We start from the raw sequence: 14,783 nt of genomic DNA on the forward strand, positions 1-14,783 counted from the left end.
TATAGCATTTCCCACTGTACATGACCCCAGTCAGATTCAAACGTTTTCCCTATCTTTTTTGAATGATTTCTTGAAGTTTTTAGCTGCCATTTTCTTTATTTCTTATACGATTGTACAATTTCGGCTTTAGGCCATTTCAAGTATTTTATGGATGATTTTTTGGTAACAGATTATGTCATGTATGTCTTTGTTCCTATGACATCATGTTATGCTCATAAATTAGTTCAAGGTGTTCATGCTATTTTGGGAGCACATTCCTAAAATAGCATGAACACCTTGAACTAATTTATGAGCATACCATGATGTCATAGGAGCAACGATGAGTATGACAATCTGTTACCAAAAAATCATACATAAAATACTTGAAAATGGCCTAAGGCCGAAAATGTGTAATCGTACAGGAAATAAAGAAAATGGCAGCTGAAGGCTTCAAGAAATCATTCAAAAAATTCATTGCAGCTGCAGACCCTATCACTTTGAAAATTATAGAATCTTCCCTATCTGTTGACACTTTCCAGGTATGAAGTGAACCATTGTTAAGCTCGTTTGCTTACCCCATAATGTTCCAGCTTGTATGCAAGTACTGCATGGTCCAAACAATCAAATGCTTTTGTTAAATCAAAGGAAATATCTCCTGTACTTGGGTCTTGTCAACTACCTGACAGACTGAAATACTCATCAGTGAAACCATGTTATAAGAAAGGTGTGCAAGAGAGAGAATGTGAGCAATTACTGGCCAGTTTCTTTGCTACCAGTGTTTTCAAAAGTTTGAGAAATTTCTTTCCTACCAATATTTTGAAACGTTTTTGAGAAAGCAGCATACAGGAGAGCAGTGGCACATCTCAGTACAAACAATTTGCTTTCAGACTCACAGTTTGGTTTGAGGAAAGGGGTATCCACAAAAAATGCAATTTATTCTTTTGTATATGTGGCAATATCATTGCTAAACATACTGGTATCTCTTTCATGGTTGGCTGTATAATTTTAATTCTTTTATGAGAGCTATTTTTTTCTCTTGGTATAATACACTGTTTAAGCCTGTCTGATGGCATTCTTCCACTTCGCAATATTACCTGAAGTGAAATTCTACAACCACACTCCGACTGTCCTTCCTTTTGTGACACAGCTCCTGTTTCCTGCTTCATCATATTCTAATGCCAGTAATTATCCAAACTGTTTGCTTATTAGTACTGCATATCTCACTGCAATTTTTTAATGGGAAAGAAAAATCATAGGAGATAATGGTTTGAAGAAATTTATTGTATTTATCATTCACGTTGTCCGTAGTGTAGATTTATCGACACATTTTCCCTGATTGGCTTTAAATATCTGCATTGCAATTGGACTCGCTTTAGGATATGAATCTGCCTCCATTCCTTTCAGCATTACTACATGTGCATCGATATCTGAAGGGCAATTACTTTTTTTTCTCACACTGTGCCCTTCAACAAGAGAACAATCTATGAAAAGACGATTGCACTGCTGTTTCTCTGCATTCCAGTTGGAAAATATACCATCTGTACTAGGTTGTAAATTTCAGTTAAACTGATTAACATTCTTTTCTCTGGAGAATGTCAAAAAGTTTACATTGAAACCTGGCACAACATCAACTTCATGTCTTTTTCTCTGGGCCCAGCACAATGTCAAGTCTGAAAATGAAAACCCTGTAGACTGAGCCTGGGGGGTTCTGTAGATGCCTGTAATGAAAAGCTCTTTTCCTCCCTTAAAAATTCAAACTCTCCTGCACAACCTTCAAGTACTCGGTCTTTACAATGTTTTGATACGTCCATTCTTTTAAAAGAAGCATTACACTTGGCATAAATGGCCACTCCTCCCTTCTGCAGGAAACTCCTCGCATAGAAATTAAATAAGATGCACCCTTCCAAAGGAAGCATTAGCATTTCTTCACTATGTAAAAGATAAAAATAATGTCAGTGTCAAGGATTATTTGCAATTCATCTGCTTTAATTCCCCTAATATACTGATGATATAAGTTTACTGTGCCTCCTGGTATGTAGTCACCATCTATTTAACTGACTTCCAGCATTAAAGGAACCTTCCTCAAACAGGGATATCTTCTCACCTGACCTTCCTGTAAGAAATATCTATCCCTTCTACACATTATCACTGGAATTTGGCCTTGACTAACCCCAGATCCATCTACTATACCACCACTCAGAAGTTTCACCAAATGCCCCTTCCCCACCCTTTTCATGTGTAACCTATGTCCAGTACAGCCTGACCTATGGACACTCAAGGCAGTTTCATAAGAGCTGTTCCTGCTGTGCTTGTGCCAGCTAAGCAATGATTTGGATGCAGTGCTTCCATCCAACCTGACTGATGAACAAATGTTCTTTATATGCAATTACCCTCCCTAAAGGTGTTTTATTGGCAGGAGGATCATTCCCTACCACAAGCATGTGAAATTGGCTTTTGTAAATAGTTTAGAAGTAAAGGAGACCATTCACCAAATTAGCAGGAGCACTGAGTCAATAACACAACAAAAAAAGAGAGAGAAAACTTGCTCGTTTTCAGAATAAATCCATTGTTGAGCCCCCCTCCCATGCACAATTGTACCTCTACATTGTGCTGGCTGGCCTCATAATGGCAGAATTGCATTTTGGCAGGTGGACTAGTGTAAGGTGGGGGGTTGTGTCAGATGTGGTTGATGAAGAGTATGGTGGGAGTCAGGAAAATGGGCTGGGTGTCAGTAGCTGATTATTTGGAGGGAGGCAGCAGGTTTGCTGGTTAGGAATGCTGGAGGGAAGGGTGGCAGCTACACAAGTCAGGCATGTAAGCAAGTTCTCCTCACTAGGTGGTCGTCATTATTTTTGGCCACAGTCTGGTGGTGGGCATCCTTCCGGTGGACTGCTGGTTGACTGTAATGCCAACATAAAAAGCTGTGCAATGATTGTAGTGGAGTTGGTATATGACATGGCTGCTTTCACAAGTGGCTCTGCCTCTAACGGGACTGGAAAAGCCTGTAACAGGACTGTAGTAGGGAGTGCTGGGTAGGCGGAATGGGCACTCTTGCAATAGCGTCTTCCACAGGGATATGATCCCTGTGACAAAGAGTTAGGAGTGGTAGTGGCATAGGGATGGATGGACCATGATGACGTGTATGTTCTATGGGTGACAAAATACAACTTTAGGATGAGTGGGAAAGAACTTGAGTAAGATGTCCCTCATTTCCAGGCATGATTACATAATGAAAGCCCTGGCAAAGGGTATGGTGTAGTTGTTCCAGTCCAGTGTGATACTGGATGATGAGAGGGGTGTTCCTTTGCAGCTGATTCATGGGGGGTGATGAAAGGTTTATGGCTGTGTGTGGATAGGACATGGGGAATCTTTTTCCGGGAGGGGGGGGGCAAAGTGGGGGGGGGGGAGGTGGTAGTGCCTCTCTGTGAAGGCCCTCATGAGACCTTCAGCATACTAGGTTGTATGGGAATAATTTTTTAGTGTGGATGGGATAATAGCTGTCAAAACACAGGTACTGTTGGTGATTAGTGGGTTTAATATGGACAGGTGTGGACAGAGCCAACAGAGAGGTGGAGGCCAAAGTCTAGTATCGTTGCACAATCTGTTGGGGAGGACCAAGTGAATCAGATTGGAGGGAGTGGAGGTTGTGAAGGAATGAGGAGAGGGCAGCTTGGGCTCGAGTCCGGATCATGAAGATATTATCGATGAACCTGAACCAGACAAGGTTTTGGGAGGCTATGAAGACTTCCTCTAATTGGCCAACAAAAAGGTCGGCATAGGAGAGTGCCATGACAGTTCCTATGGCTGTGCTTATATACCGTTTTCTCATAGGAGCAGCAGTTGTGCGTCAGAATATAATTATCAAAGTATATGAAGAATGAGACAATGGGTTTGGAGTTTGAAGGACATTGGGGCAAGTAGTGTTTGATAGCAACAAGGCCGTGGGCATGTGAGATGGTATATAGGGACCTGGCATCAACAGTGACACACAGAGATCCGGGAGATTAATGGGTGGGGTGGTAGAGAGTTAATGAAGGACATAGGTAACGTCTTTCATGTGCGAGGCTGGGTTTCGGGCAATTGGTTGGAAGCATTGGTCAACAAGAGCAGTAGGACACAATAACCAGTTTAGTGAGGTATACAGGGTTGTTGAGTTTGTGGATTTTAGGGAGCATATTGAAGCTGAGTGTGTGGGGTGTTGTTAGGGTACAGAGCGAGACCGGCTTAGTGGAGAGGTTCTGGGATGGGCCTAAGGATTTCAGTAGGGAACTGAGGTTATGTTGGACATCTGGGATGGGATCACTATGGCAGAGTTCACAGGTGGGGAAGTCAGACAGTTGGCGGAGGCTTTCTGTCAAATAGTCACTGCAACTCGCCCCGACAGTGGTGGAGCCTTACTCTGCAGGGAGGATGATTAGATCAGGATCTGTTTTTGAGACTATGTATGACTGTCCTTTCTTCTGCTAAAGGTTAGTGTCCTTCAGAAGGGATATGGAGGGAGGATGGTGAAGCTGTGTTGGAGGTAAGGAATACCTTAAAGGTGACCAGGGGATGGTTAGATCAGATAGGCACACACGGATGGTGAGATGAACTCAAAGAGGCAAGGTTCAATGTTGGGATTATATTGAGTTTGAGTGGCAGGATTTGTAGCAAAAATGTATTTTCAACATACAGATTGGAAGGAATAGAGTAGGTCTTTGGCAAGTCTAACATTGTTAAACTTGGGTGTAGGGGCTGAGGGTGATAAATTTGGATAGGACCGAAACTTCTGTAGAGCTGAGGTATTTGGTGTAAAGAACAACAACAGTGTTTTATGTTTGTTTGGTTTCTGGATTTCATGGAGTGTTGAGAGGGAGTTTTGGAGGATGTGTCAAATTGAAAAGGTCAGTTAGTCATGGTCTGGGTGCTCTGAGGGGTTCGTAAGTGTATTCTTGTGGGTAGGATAGTAGTTGATGGACAGTGGTGCTTGTAGGTAGGAGAAGGAGCAGGATGTCAAAAAGTTGGATAACATGTGGAGGTGGGGTGTGGAATGCTCCTCCAGGTGTTGGAGGGCGGGGGTTTCAGTTTTGGAAGTGTGGTGTATGGAGTTAGGATTGCATAGTAACAAATCTTAGGGAGCTGAGGTGATTTGGTATGCTTGTGCGATGGAGATGTGCTTCTGCAGTACCAGGTTTATGAGGGATACAATAGGTGGAATTTGGAAAGACGAAGGTCATTGTGAAAGGAGGGGTGGGATCCAGAAAAGGGAATTTTTATGGTTACACCAATGGAGGGGATGCCATTACTTAGGCAGCATTTCAGGAACAGGATGTAGGACTGAGTTTTAACTAAGGACAGGGATCCTTCTCTGAAATGATGAAAATAGGTGGAACAGGGGTCCATTTGGGTTGGGATGCTGCTAGGAAAATGAGCAGTGACACAGGAAATGGACTAACGAAAGCATTAGGTGGTTGTAGGAGAACTGGGTAACTGGCTAACAAGGCATGAGTTTGCGGACTGAAAGGGATAATTCTGTGACATAAGGATATATGATCGCTAGTAAGCTATATTCATGCACAGGAAAGGAAAGATGGGAGCAATGTGTGAGGAGGAGTGGGTGGATTTGGAATGAAATATAGTGCTTAGTTGCTAGGAGTGTACTAACTGTGATCCTGTGGAGTGGTGGTTTGTAGAACAGGGTGCGATACAGTTAAAACAGCCATGATCGTTAGTACAGGGTGTCACAAAGTCAAGTATGAGTATGCTAGTCAGGGCCGGTGAAAGCACATGCATGACAAATGCAACAGGGAAAGGGAAGGAAATGATGTAGGAGGACAACATAGGAGAGACAAAGTAGATGTAAATTACAAGACAGTAACAAAGGATAAACAGCTTGAGGTTTAGGATGTAGGAGAGTCACTAGGCTGTACAAATACTTAGAAAAGTTCTAGCAGAATGTAAATAATTTAGGAGTAAAGGAGACCACACATTGAATGGCAGAAGCAGTGAGCTGTCGACAGGCACAAGCTCAGTACACAAGCCCAGGATTGCATTTTGGCAGGTGGACTAGGGTGGGATGGCGGCTATGCAGGATGGGTGGAGGGGGAAAGAAGCTGGAGGCAGGAAGAGGGGTTGGAGGTGGGTACCTAGTGGCATGGAAGGAGGCAGTAGATTTTCTGGCTAGGAATGTGGGACAGCAGGTGCATGGTCTAAGCAAGTAATTCACAGGTACCAGAGCTGGTGGGGTGCAGTGCCTGATGAAGGTGACATGGTTTGGAATGGGGTGACAGGGCAGGTGCAGGGGAAACTGCTGGGTGGAGGGTGTGGGGACAGTGGATTAACAGATATTGAGGCCAGGAGGGTTCCGAGAGTCACAGATGTTGGTATGACAAGCAACAAGCTGTCTACCAGAATGAAAGGCCACCACCAAAATGTGGCCAAGAACAAAGTTGACCATCCAGGGGACAACATGCAGCTGAACATAACGTTCTTGATTTCGATGGCTGCTTTACAACCTGGGTGGTCCGGATCCTTCCCTCAATGACCAGCCTTTCTGAGTTATGCAGATGGGAGGTACCCCTGCAACCCTTCTGGGCTCAAACTCCATTAACACATGTCCCTGTACTCTCCACCCAACAGTTTCACATTCCTGTCCTGTCATCCCCTTCCTCACTCCACCGGCACATGCCTACCCCATTGCACCCCACCACTGCTCTCTCCCCCAGTCCTATTCAGCAAACCTGCTGCTTCCCTACAAGCCACTAACTACCCCTACGCATTAAACTGGTTTTTGTTATACTTCATAGTCTGCATATGGTGTGTACATTAGGCTGTTGCAGTCTCATTGTCTGCAGCCAAAGCTTGTGTACCTTGTGTCAAGCAAATTGGAATTGTGCAGTATTCTGCTTTTAGCTCATCTCAGTCATGAGACAACATCGATATTCATTTGTGAGGATTCCATACGAGTTTTCTGATGGGTGTAATGTACTAATCAATGGAAAACCTTTATTGCCAACAGTGTCTCAAACTGGGGAGTGAGTTGAGTTCCCAAATTGACTTTTCAAATCAGAAGACTATCCTGCTGATTACCTATCACATGGTCTCAATCTGGCACATTTGATGTCACTTCATCAGTAATGTTTTGGCCCACCATAGCTGTCCAACTGGGGCCTGGACTGCAGAACCTGTCTTTCGCTACGTGTAGAAGGTGCACCACAAGGGTCTGTACAAGTATGCTTGTTGTCAGTTATTAATCTTGATGATGAATTTGCTGTGTAAATACCTATCGTTAAAGTATAGTGTGTTGGCCTAGGCACTGAGGTTGTTAATAACACAAGACTGCAACAGGCAGGACAACTAGGCCACTCATCCCACAAGAATGTCAAAAGTGCAAAGGGTCTTGGCACTATTCAACGTAGTGAGCATGGAATTGACATTTCTTTGTTGAAGACCAAGTCCTGTGCACAAAATAACAGCAAATTAAAGGATTTATAACTATTTGTTGATGCAGATGGTATTTTGCGAGTGGGAGACAGGTTAATAAAATCTTAGGTGAATGGATATCAGGCGCATGGCAATCACAGATCAGCAAACTAGTCTTCGTCAAGAAGACAATTTGTGTAACTTTGTGTGTTGACTGGGTTTTATCAAACACCTGTTTCTGACAGTAAAATTGTTCCCCCCCCATTTGTGAGGTGGTGCACAATGAATACCCATAGTCAAATTGCAATTTGTATTAAACAAATCTTCAACTAAGGATTTGTAATTTATTTATTTATTTTGTGGGTTGACTGACCAGTATTGGTTTCTGAACTGTCATTGTGTGGGTCTTAAATGTTATGCCTCTCACATTTCTTATGCAGTAATATTTTATTGTTTTCCATGGTTCTGAATTTACATTTTCAGTATGTTGTTGTGCTAAATTTATGCTTGGTTGGTAAAATGAGAAGAATTTTATAGCGAGTGTGCATTAAGTTCTCTGTCACTTTTAACACTCCTATAGCTCAGTTTGGATAAGATTATCTGACAGCTGCAGAGGGCTGGGCACAGCAGCTTCATGTGCCTCCCTCAATGAATAACTTACTTTGTTTCTGTAAACATATCTACAGCAATGCCTCAATGTTGCCAGAGCTGTATAGAAGGCTACTTTTCCACCTGCAGCTGTTTGCACTTTAAAGCTGAAAGCTGGCAACAGTGCTGCCAGCTGTCAGGAATCAGCTAACACTGGCTCTGACTACAGTGGCTTCCAGTTTATCATGTTGCTAGTCAAGACAACCAGACCAGTATAATCTGCTCCCCATTGTGAACTGTATTTATATGCACCTTGTTCAAGGCAGGCAGGTAATTCTGAGATAATGTAGCGAGCATAATGCATTGTGTACCTTCCCATTTATTAGAAGAGAGGTGATAAATGTACCAAAAATCTTGTTTTCTGTTTTACCTTTTGAGTGGAAATAAAGGGAGAACAGTGAGTCCTCTCACACCATATACTCAAACTTGCATGAACACAAGATTCCGAGGCCTGCAAGAGGGCAATTCTTCAGTCCAAACGGTACAGATTAACTTGGCATTCCTATCAATGTAAATCCATTCTCAATTTCAGTTCCAAAGTTACTAGAGCTGCACTTTCATCACCTGTTTGAAATAATTCGATCAATATCTGAAACCTATGCAGTCAGTGAGAAACTAATCTGATAATCATTTGTATTGAAAGGTGTTTCCAAGCAAATTGCTCTCCACTTAATAGTCATAAGTCTCTAGTTTGGTCTTCATTTTTATATCATTTGCATTTCTCCATATTGGCTTGCTTGTGAATAGTTCCTTCTCCTCTTTCCCACAGAAAGTGATCAAAGCTTGCTCTAAGCTTTAACACTGAACCACACACTACAGTAAATATATAAGGTGGTAGGTGGATGTGTTGACCAAACTTCATCCCCCTTTAGAGAACATTTCAATAGTGGCATAGTTGGAATATGAGTTACTCTGAGTACGAGTTGAACAAGGGGTAGTCATGAAGTTTTAACTGCAATCTCAAAAAATGAAGTTATGGAATTATATGTTGTTTGATTGTACAACATGTCTGCAGTCCTGCTACTCATTGGAATTCTCACATCGCATAGTGTAGTATGCTGTTAAAGGAGCCAAAACAAAATGATGCAACTCGCTGATAAAGTGGAGTATACATGGTAATTTGTTTTATAGAACAACAGCAATGTTGCAGCTGTGCCAAGCCAATCCAGACGACTTCTATAGCTGCCTAGACTGGCATTACACACTTGCAACATTTCCACTTTATCAAAATAAATTCACATAAATAATTCATTATCAACTGGTTGCACTGTTTCGTTGTGGCTCCTTTAAAGAGCAGCAGGACTGCAGTCAAATAACATATTAATTCCTTAACTTAATTTTTTCTTTGAGGTGATAATTACACCTTTGTGACTATCCTCCAACAACTCAACAAAAAGTATAATTGAGAGTATTATCTGGCAGTGTAGGTTACTTTTTCTAACTTTTCTATCTTTTCCTTTACACTAATAAAATTGAATTTATACCCACATGCATTTTTTGCTAACACAATATTGTTTGTTAGATTAAAAAATAGAGATGGGGACAGAACGTCAAATTTTGTGAAAATATAACAGATAATCAGGTTATGAAAATGCAGTAATATCTGCATTCCAGTAGGAAACTTGTATGTGTCTAGTCTAAGGAAAAAAAAGGAGTAAATTAATGTTTTTTCCTCATTTACACCAGGAAGATTACTCACTCACAGGATTCATATTCTGTATACTTAGAAAATATTTTATCTGTGTTGGGGCAGCCTCTGACAAGTAATAATGTTACAGAGAAATTTGTATCAATTATGATGGAATTCAGTTCCAATGTATGCAAACTGTGTGGTTTTAGGAAAGTAATAACTGCTTGACCACTTGTGTAATTTACTCATAGAACAAAAATGGTATGAATACCTACAATTATGAATATACAATCCTTTAACAAGAATATAAAACATTTACCATACTAAAAGCAAACAAATTTTCTGCAACACTGTTGTCATCAGCAGTTTTTGGTGTGTGTGTGTGTGTGTGTGTGTGTGTGTGTGTGTGTGTGTGTGTTTTGCTGTAATCTTGCAGCCCTCAGAAACATACACAAACAGTAGTGACAGTACAATTAATATGCATACATCAATACTACTATCATCTTTTATTTCCAAAATAGTGTTGGTAGCATTAAATGTGCTTTGTAACAGTACAAAACATTCTAATTTCAGACTGATTACTTTCATCTCAGTTTCACAATACAAACACTAATACCTATTTGAGGCAATGCTTGAAGAACATAAACAGTTTGCTGTTAAAATAAATATCAATGCTTTTTTTTGCAAACAGCAAACCATTATGGGCTATTTTAAGTAATGTTAAAATTTCACATTTGTTGCTTTGTTTACACTCAAAACAGTTTTATTTAGATTCAGAATATGTAATACTCAATATGTATTACACACAGTTCAGAAATATGAAACATGTAAAATGTGACATCTACTGCAAATTTAACTAATTTTGAAACATTTAATGCACATGTATCTTTAAATACAGTTTATTTCTGTAACAACTGAAGCACTGTTTTTAAGTTTCTTTCCTTAAAAAACAACAATACACACATGTACCATAAGGAAAAACATGGCATTCTATCAAAACACACCAATATAAACAAATTCTATTAATGCAGAGCTACATTACTGGAAAATGTCTAACATGACAGCTCCACCTAAGCAAAACTTACAAAAATTTTAAGAAAACCAATGTTCAACAACCTATTGAAAACAGACTGTAACAACACAGTTTAACATATTTATGCTTCCACATTCACTCTAACTTACAGGGCATTCATCCTAGTCCTGTGATTACATATTGTTTCAAACAATTATTCAGGTGACACACAGTTCCTGGAATCCACTGTAGGCCAGAACAATTTAAGTGAAAACAGCACCTAGCATATGACAATATTTATCATTCTTTAACCATAAGCTTAAGTCAAAAACTGACAAACTGCAAAACAAGCATGTCTGGCAACATTTCTTACTAGTGGTCTTCCTCAGCATTTATATGGTATTTTCTCATATTACCTTTCCGATGGTCAGAGCAATGTCTCTTCAATACACATACTAAAACATTTAAAAAAGAGCAACACAGGCACATTCCACAAATTTTCACACTTTTAAGTTTGTTTTGTTGCTTCTTGCATTAGTGTTCACACAAATCGTGAGGATCACAGTTAACAGATGTTTCCAATTAAGTGTGACTTTGTAGAAGTGCTTTAGATTAATTCAACAAAAATAATTACGCATATAAAACACACCTCTTTCGAGATCTTTACTTGAATACTGCAGTACCACAATAAGGTATGCACAAAAAATCATGGAAAATAATGTTAGTTTAGTTACAGTAAGCATCTCATAAATGTCAGTATATTATTACTTGATTTTACTATTTCCATTTACATCTTATAGGTAATAACAAACAACACACACATAGTGGCATATACACGTATACACTGCAAAAAAAGAAGAAAACCGTTACTGAATGAAAGTGAACAAGCCCCTACTTTATGTAAAATGCAAATTGAATGTATTTATCTATACCAAGTTTTTACTAGTGATGGTAAGATCTCTGAGAACAGGGATAATATAAAACTATAACTATATTAAGAGTAGGCATACTGATACACTACAACTACTTTTAATAGAATTGTCATTTTACAGCAGAAACAATGAAATAGTTGGCGAGTCAGTAAATTTAACATAATACAACTGTTGAACGGCTGATATATAACTATATATTAACTATTCTTAATTTGTTTGGTACTGCAGTACTGATTACAAGAAGATGCTTCCAAAAGTCTGAAGCTCATCATCACTTAAATAAATCCTGAAACTACATAAAAAAATTATTTTCCACAATGAAGAAAAAATGTTGTATTAGTTTCATCTCTCATACTCCCCATTACAAAGTAATGGCCTGAAAGAAGACAAATTCCTGATTAACAAGTAAGTAACACCTGAAAAGAATAGTCTATCCACAAGCACAATGTAATTCATCAGAATCAAAAGTCCTTTGTAAACAGTAATCATTCTTCCACTAAGTTTCTCATATAGTATAGCTAAAAACAGGCTCATTCCTCTTAAATTATCTGGCAAAAAAGTCACAAAAATATCAACACTAACAAAAATTTTACAAATGTTTGACATTTAGATATGGAAAACATTACACATAGTTCCATAAACTACACTTTCCTCATTTTGTCGTGTAAACAGTACTTATTCCTGAGCATATAACATGGTGTAAGCTGATCTTTACATTTCGATTTTTTTCCTTGAAAATAAGTTATTTTGAGTTACCTAGCAACATTTTCTTTGCTAATGAAGTTCCAATATTCAGCAAGATATCCGAAATAGTACCACTTCTATAAAAATGGACAGTCGTACACAAACGAAATTTCTGACAAAAGCGATCACTATGAGGAGATCACAAGGAACAATCTGCCACCATGTTTTCATTTTTTTTTTTCATACACTCATTTTTAACATTCACCATTTGCAGACGAATAAATGGCAGTGAGTACGGGTATTTCAAATAATGCTAATTCACTCAAATGGACACGTTTGCTCATATCACATGATTTAGCACACTTTCAACATACCTTGAAGTACCGTAGGCAAATTTAATATTCATCTGTTTCTAAGGCCGCTTTATACAGCTTTGTATATATTTGTATACCTGTATACATATACATATAGATATATCTGTAAAAACACAATAACACTGTACTGACGTAAGTCACTGTCACGTTACTAAGTTTGTCACCAAATGTTTCTCAGTAGTATTACAGATCTACTATGTCCACTCGCTGAGATCATGAGGGGAAAATTATGACACTGATAACTTTCAGTAACACGATTTTGCACGCACTGCAACAAATATTATCATCCAACTTGCATTTATCGGTGAAAGCTGCCATTTCAGTTTTAGACCTAATTCAAAAACCCAGTAACATCACAGGTAAAAGCTCTCAATGCAAGGCTGGTTGTAGGCACAAGGCGGAACTGTGAACTAACAACACAGCTTCTTTACAATTAACAACAGCTATCGTCACTTGCGTTTTCTCACTTGGTGGTGGTTGTGGTTGTAGCTGCTGGATGTGGACTGAGCATCATGATAAAGGGCTGATGGCCCAGGTTGGTCCCACCAGTGCACCACAGAAGTTGTCGACAACTGCTGCTGATGATTACTGAGAACAAAGGGCTGTGGTGGAGGGGCAGCAAACTGTGGATGCAAAATTGGTGCAGGAGGCAACACCAAAGGGGCAGTTTGCTGTGAGTGATGTAGATTCAGAGTCTGCGGTGGAGCAGTCCACATCACTGCACCACTGCTGGGGCCAGGAGGGCCCCACAGTATCTGCTAGCACCGCCGATTGCGCCAATGGTTGAGATAGTCTTGATAGCTCACAGATATCTTTTCGCTCTGGTAACGTGTGAGTTTTATATTTCTTCTAATATCTGGAGTCACAGAACCCTTGTAGCCACCTTTTCGTAGTAAAGAATCAATTGTCTGGATCTGGTCCCAACCTAAAATAATATATTTCGGTTTAAATGTAGGATTCAATGTATTACATCCAGAAAGACAAGAGCACTTTCAGTCACTAACCAACTTCCTAGTAAGACAAATTTCAGAGAAAAAAGAAAATCTTCACTTAACATATAATTATGATTGAGAGTGACATGTTGAGGCTCTTTCTACAATTACTGAAAATTACTTCCACAATATTGCCTCAAATTCTTTGAACCACTGTAATATTAATAAATAGAGTGTACCAACAGGCTGAAAATAAAAAAAAAGTCCTTATATAATTAGGTGTGTGTGTGTGTGTGTGTGTGTGTGTGTGTGTTTCTTATTAATGGTCTTGATAACATTCAAACAAACAAACAAAACTACTTATAACATTACAAAATGAAACTAGACTAAGGTTCCAAGGTAGACAGCATAATAATGAAAAAAGTAAAATTTACATGTAATGCTTTCACGTAGTACACATTATTTTATATTATAAAAATCACAGCATACTACATCAGGGTGAAAATCAAACTTCTTCCTCTCTTTTCTCTAGCCCCATCTCCATCTGCTAATGTAACACTTGCAACATGAAATTACAGAGTAGTAATCTTTAATGTTGGATTTCTCTGCAATGTGACACTAATCATTCATATTGTAATTATAGTTCCTTCACTCTCCACACCACACTTTCTAACCAAATACAAATAAATAAGAGCTAAAGTAGACAGATATAATTAAACAATAATTTCTCCGCACAATTTTGTAAAATCTTTATTCTGGAAAGATTTTTAAAAAAATATGCTTTAAACCTCTGCATTGTTTAGAATTCACCTTGTGGAAAGTGGATGCCTGGATTTGTTGCTAAGTGTCAAAACAGAGATAGAAATCTATCAGACAAGTACAACCAGAGCAGGAGGTAGGTGTAAAAATATGCAAAAAATTTCAGGTAAGTGACTCAATTGGTCAGGCATGCTGATGACACGATTAGTTTCACAGGTGGAACTCGCCGTAATGAAGCATGTTTTGCCAGTGATGAAGTGCACTGGTTGGCTTTGGAGGCAGCATATGGAGCACTTTGCACCTGTAGCGCACCTTAGGGCAATGGACGCATGGTAATAACAGGCTTCAGACATAAGAAGAATGATACATTAACTGCATACAGTAATATAAAGGACACATGAACCAAAAATACAATATATAGCTCTTGTGTCT

The 14,783-nt window shown here is 39.3% G+C and overlaps 1 protein-coding gene across 1 annotated transcript in view; it reads right to left on the bottom strand.

Moving 5' to 3' along the window:
- Positions 1 to 10,145: 10,145 nt before the first annotated feature.
- Positions 10,146 to 14,783, bottom strand: part of LOC124596083 (AMME syndrome candidate gene 1 protein homolog) — a 46,651-nt gene continuing 42,013 nt past the window's right edge. Inside the window, exon 4 of the mRNA XM_047135072.1 lies at positions 10,146 to 13,585. Coding sequence (XP_046991028.1) covers positions 13,419 to 13,585 — 167 coding nt within the window. The 3' untranslated portion in view covers positions 10,146 to 13,418. The remainder of the gene's footprint in view (positions 13,586 to 14,783) is intronic.

Source organism: Schistocerca americana, chromosome 2 (assembly GCF_021461395.2).
Source record: "Schistocerca americana isolate TAMUIC-IGC-003095 chromosome 2, iqSchAmer2.1, whole genome shotgun sequence".
NCBI classification, from domain to species: Eukaryota; Metazoa; Arthropoda; class Insecta; order Orthoptera; family Acrididae; genus Schistocerca; species Schistocerca americana.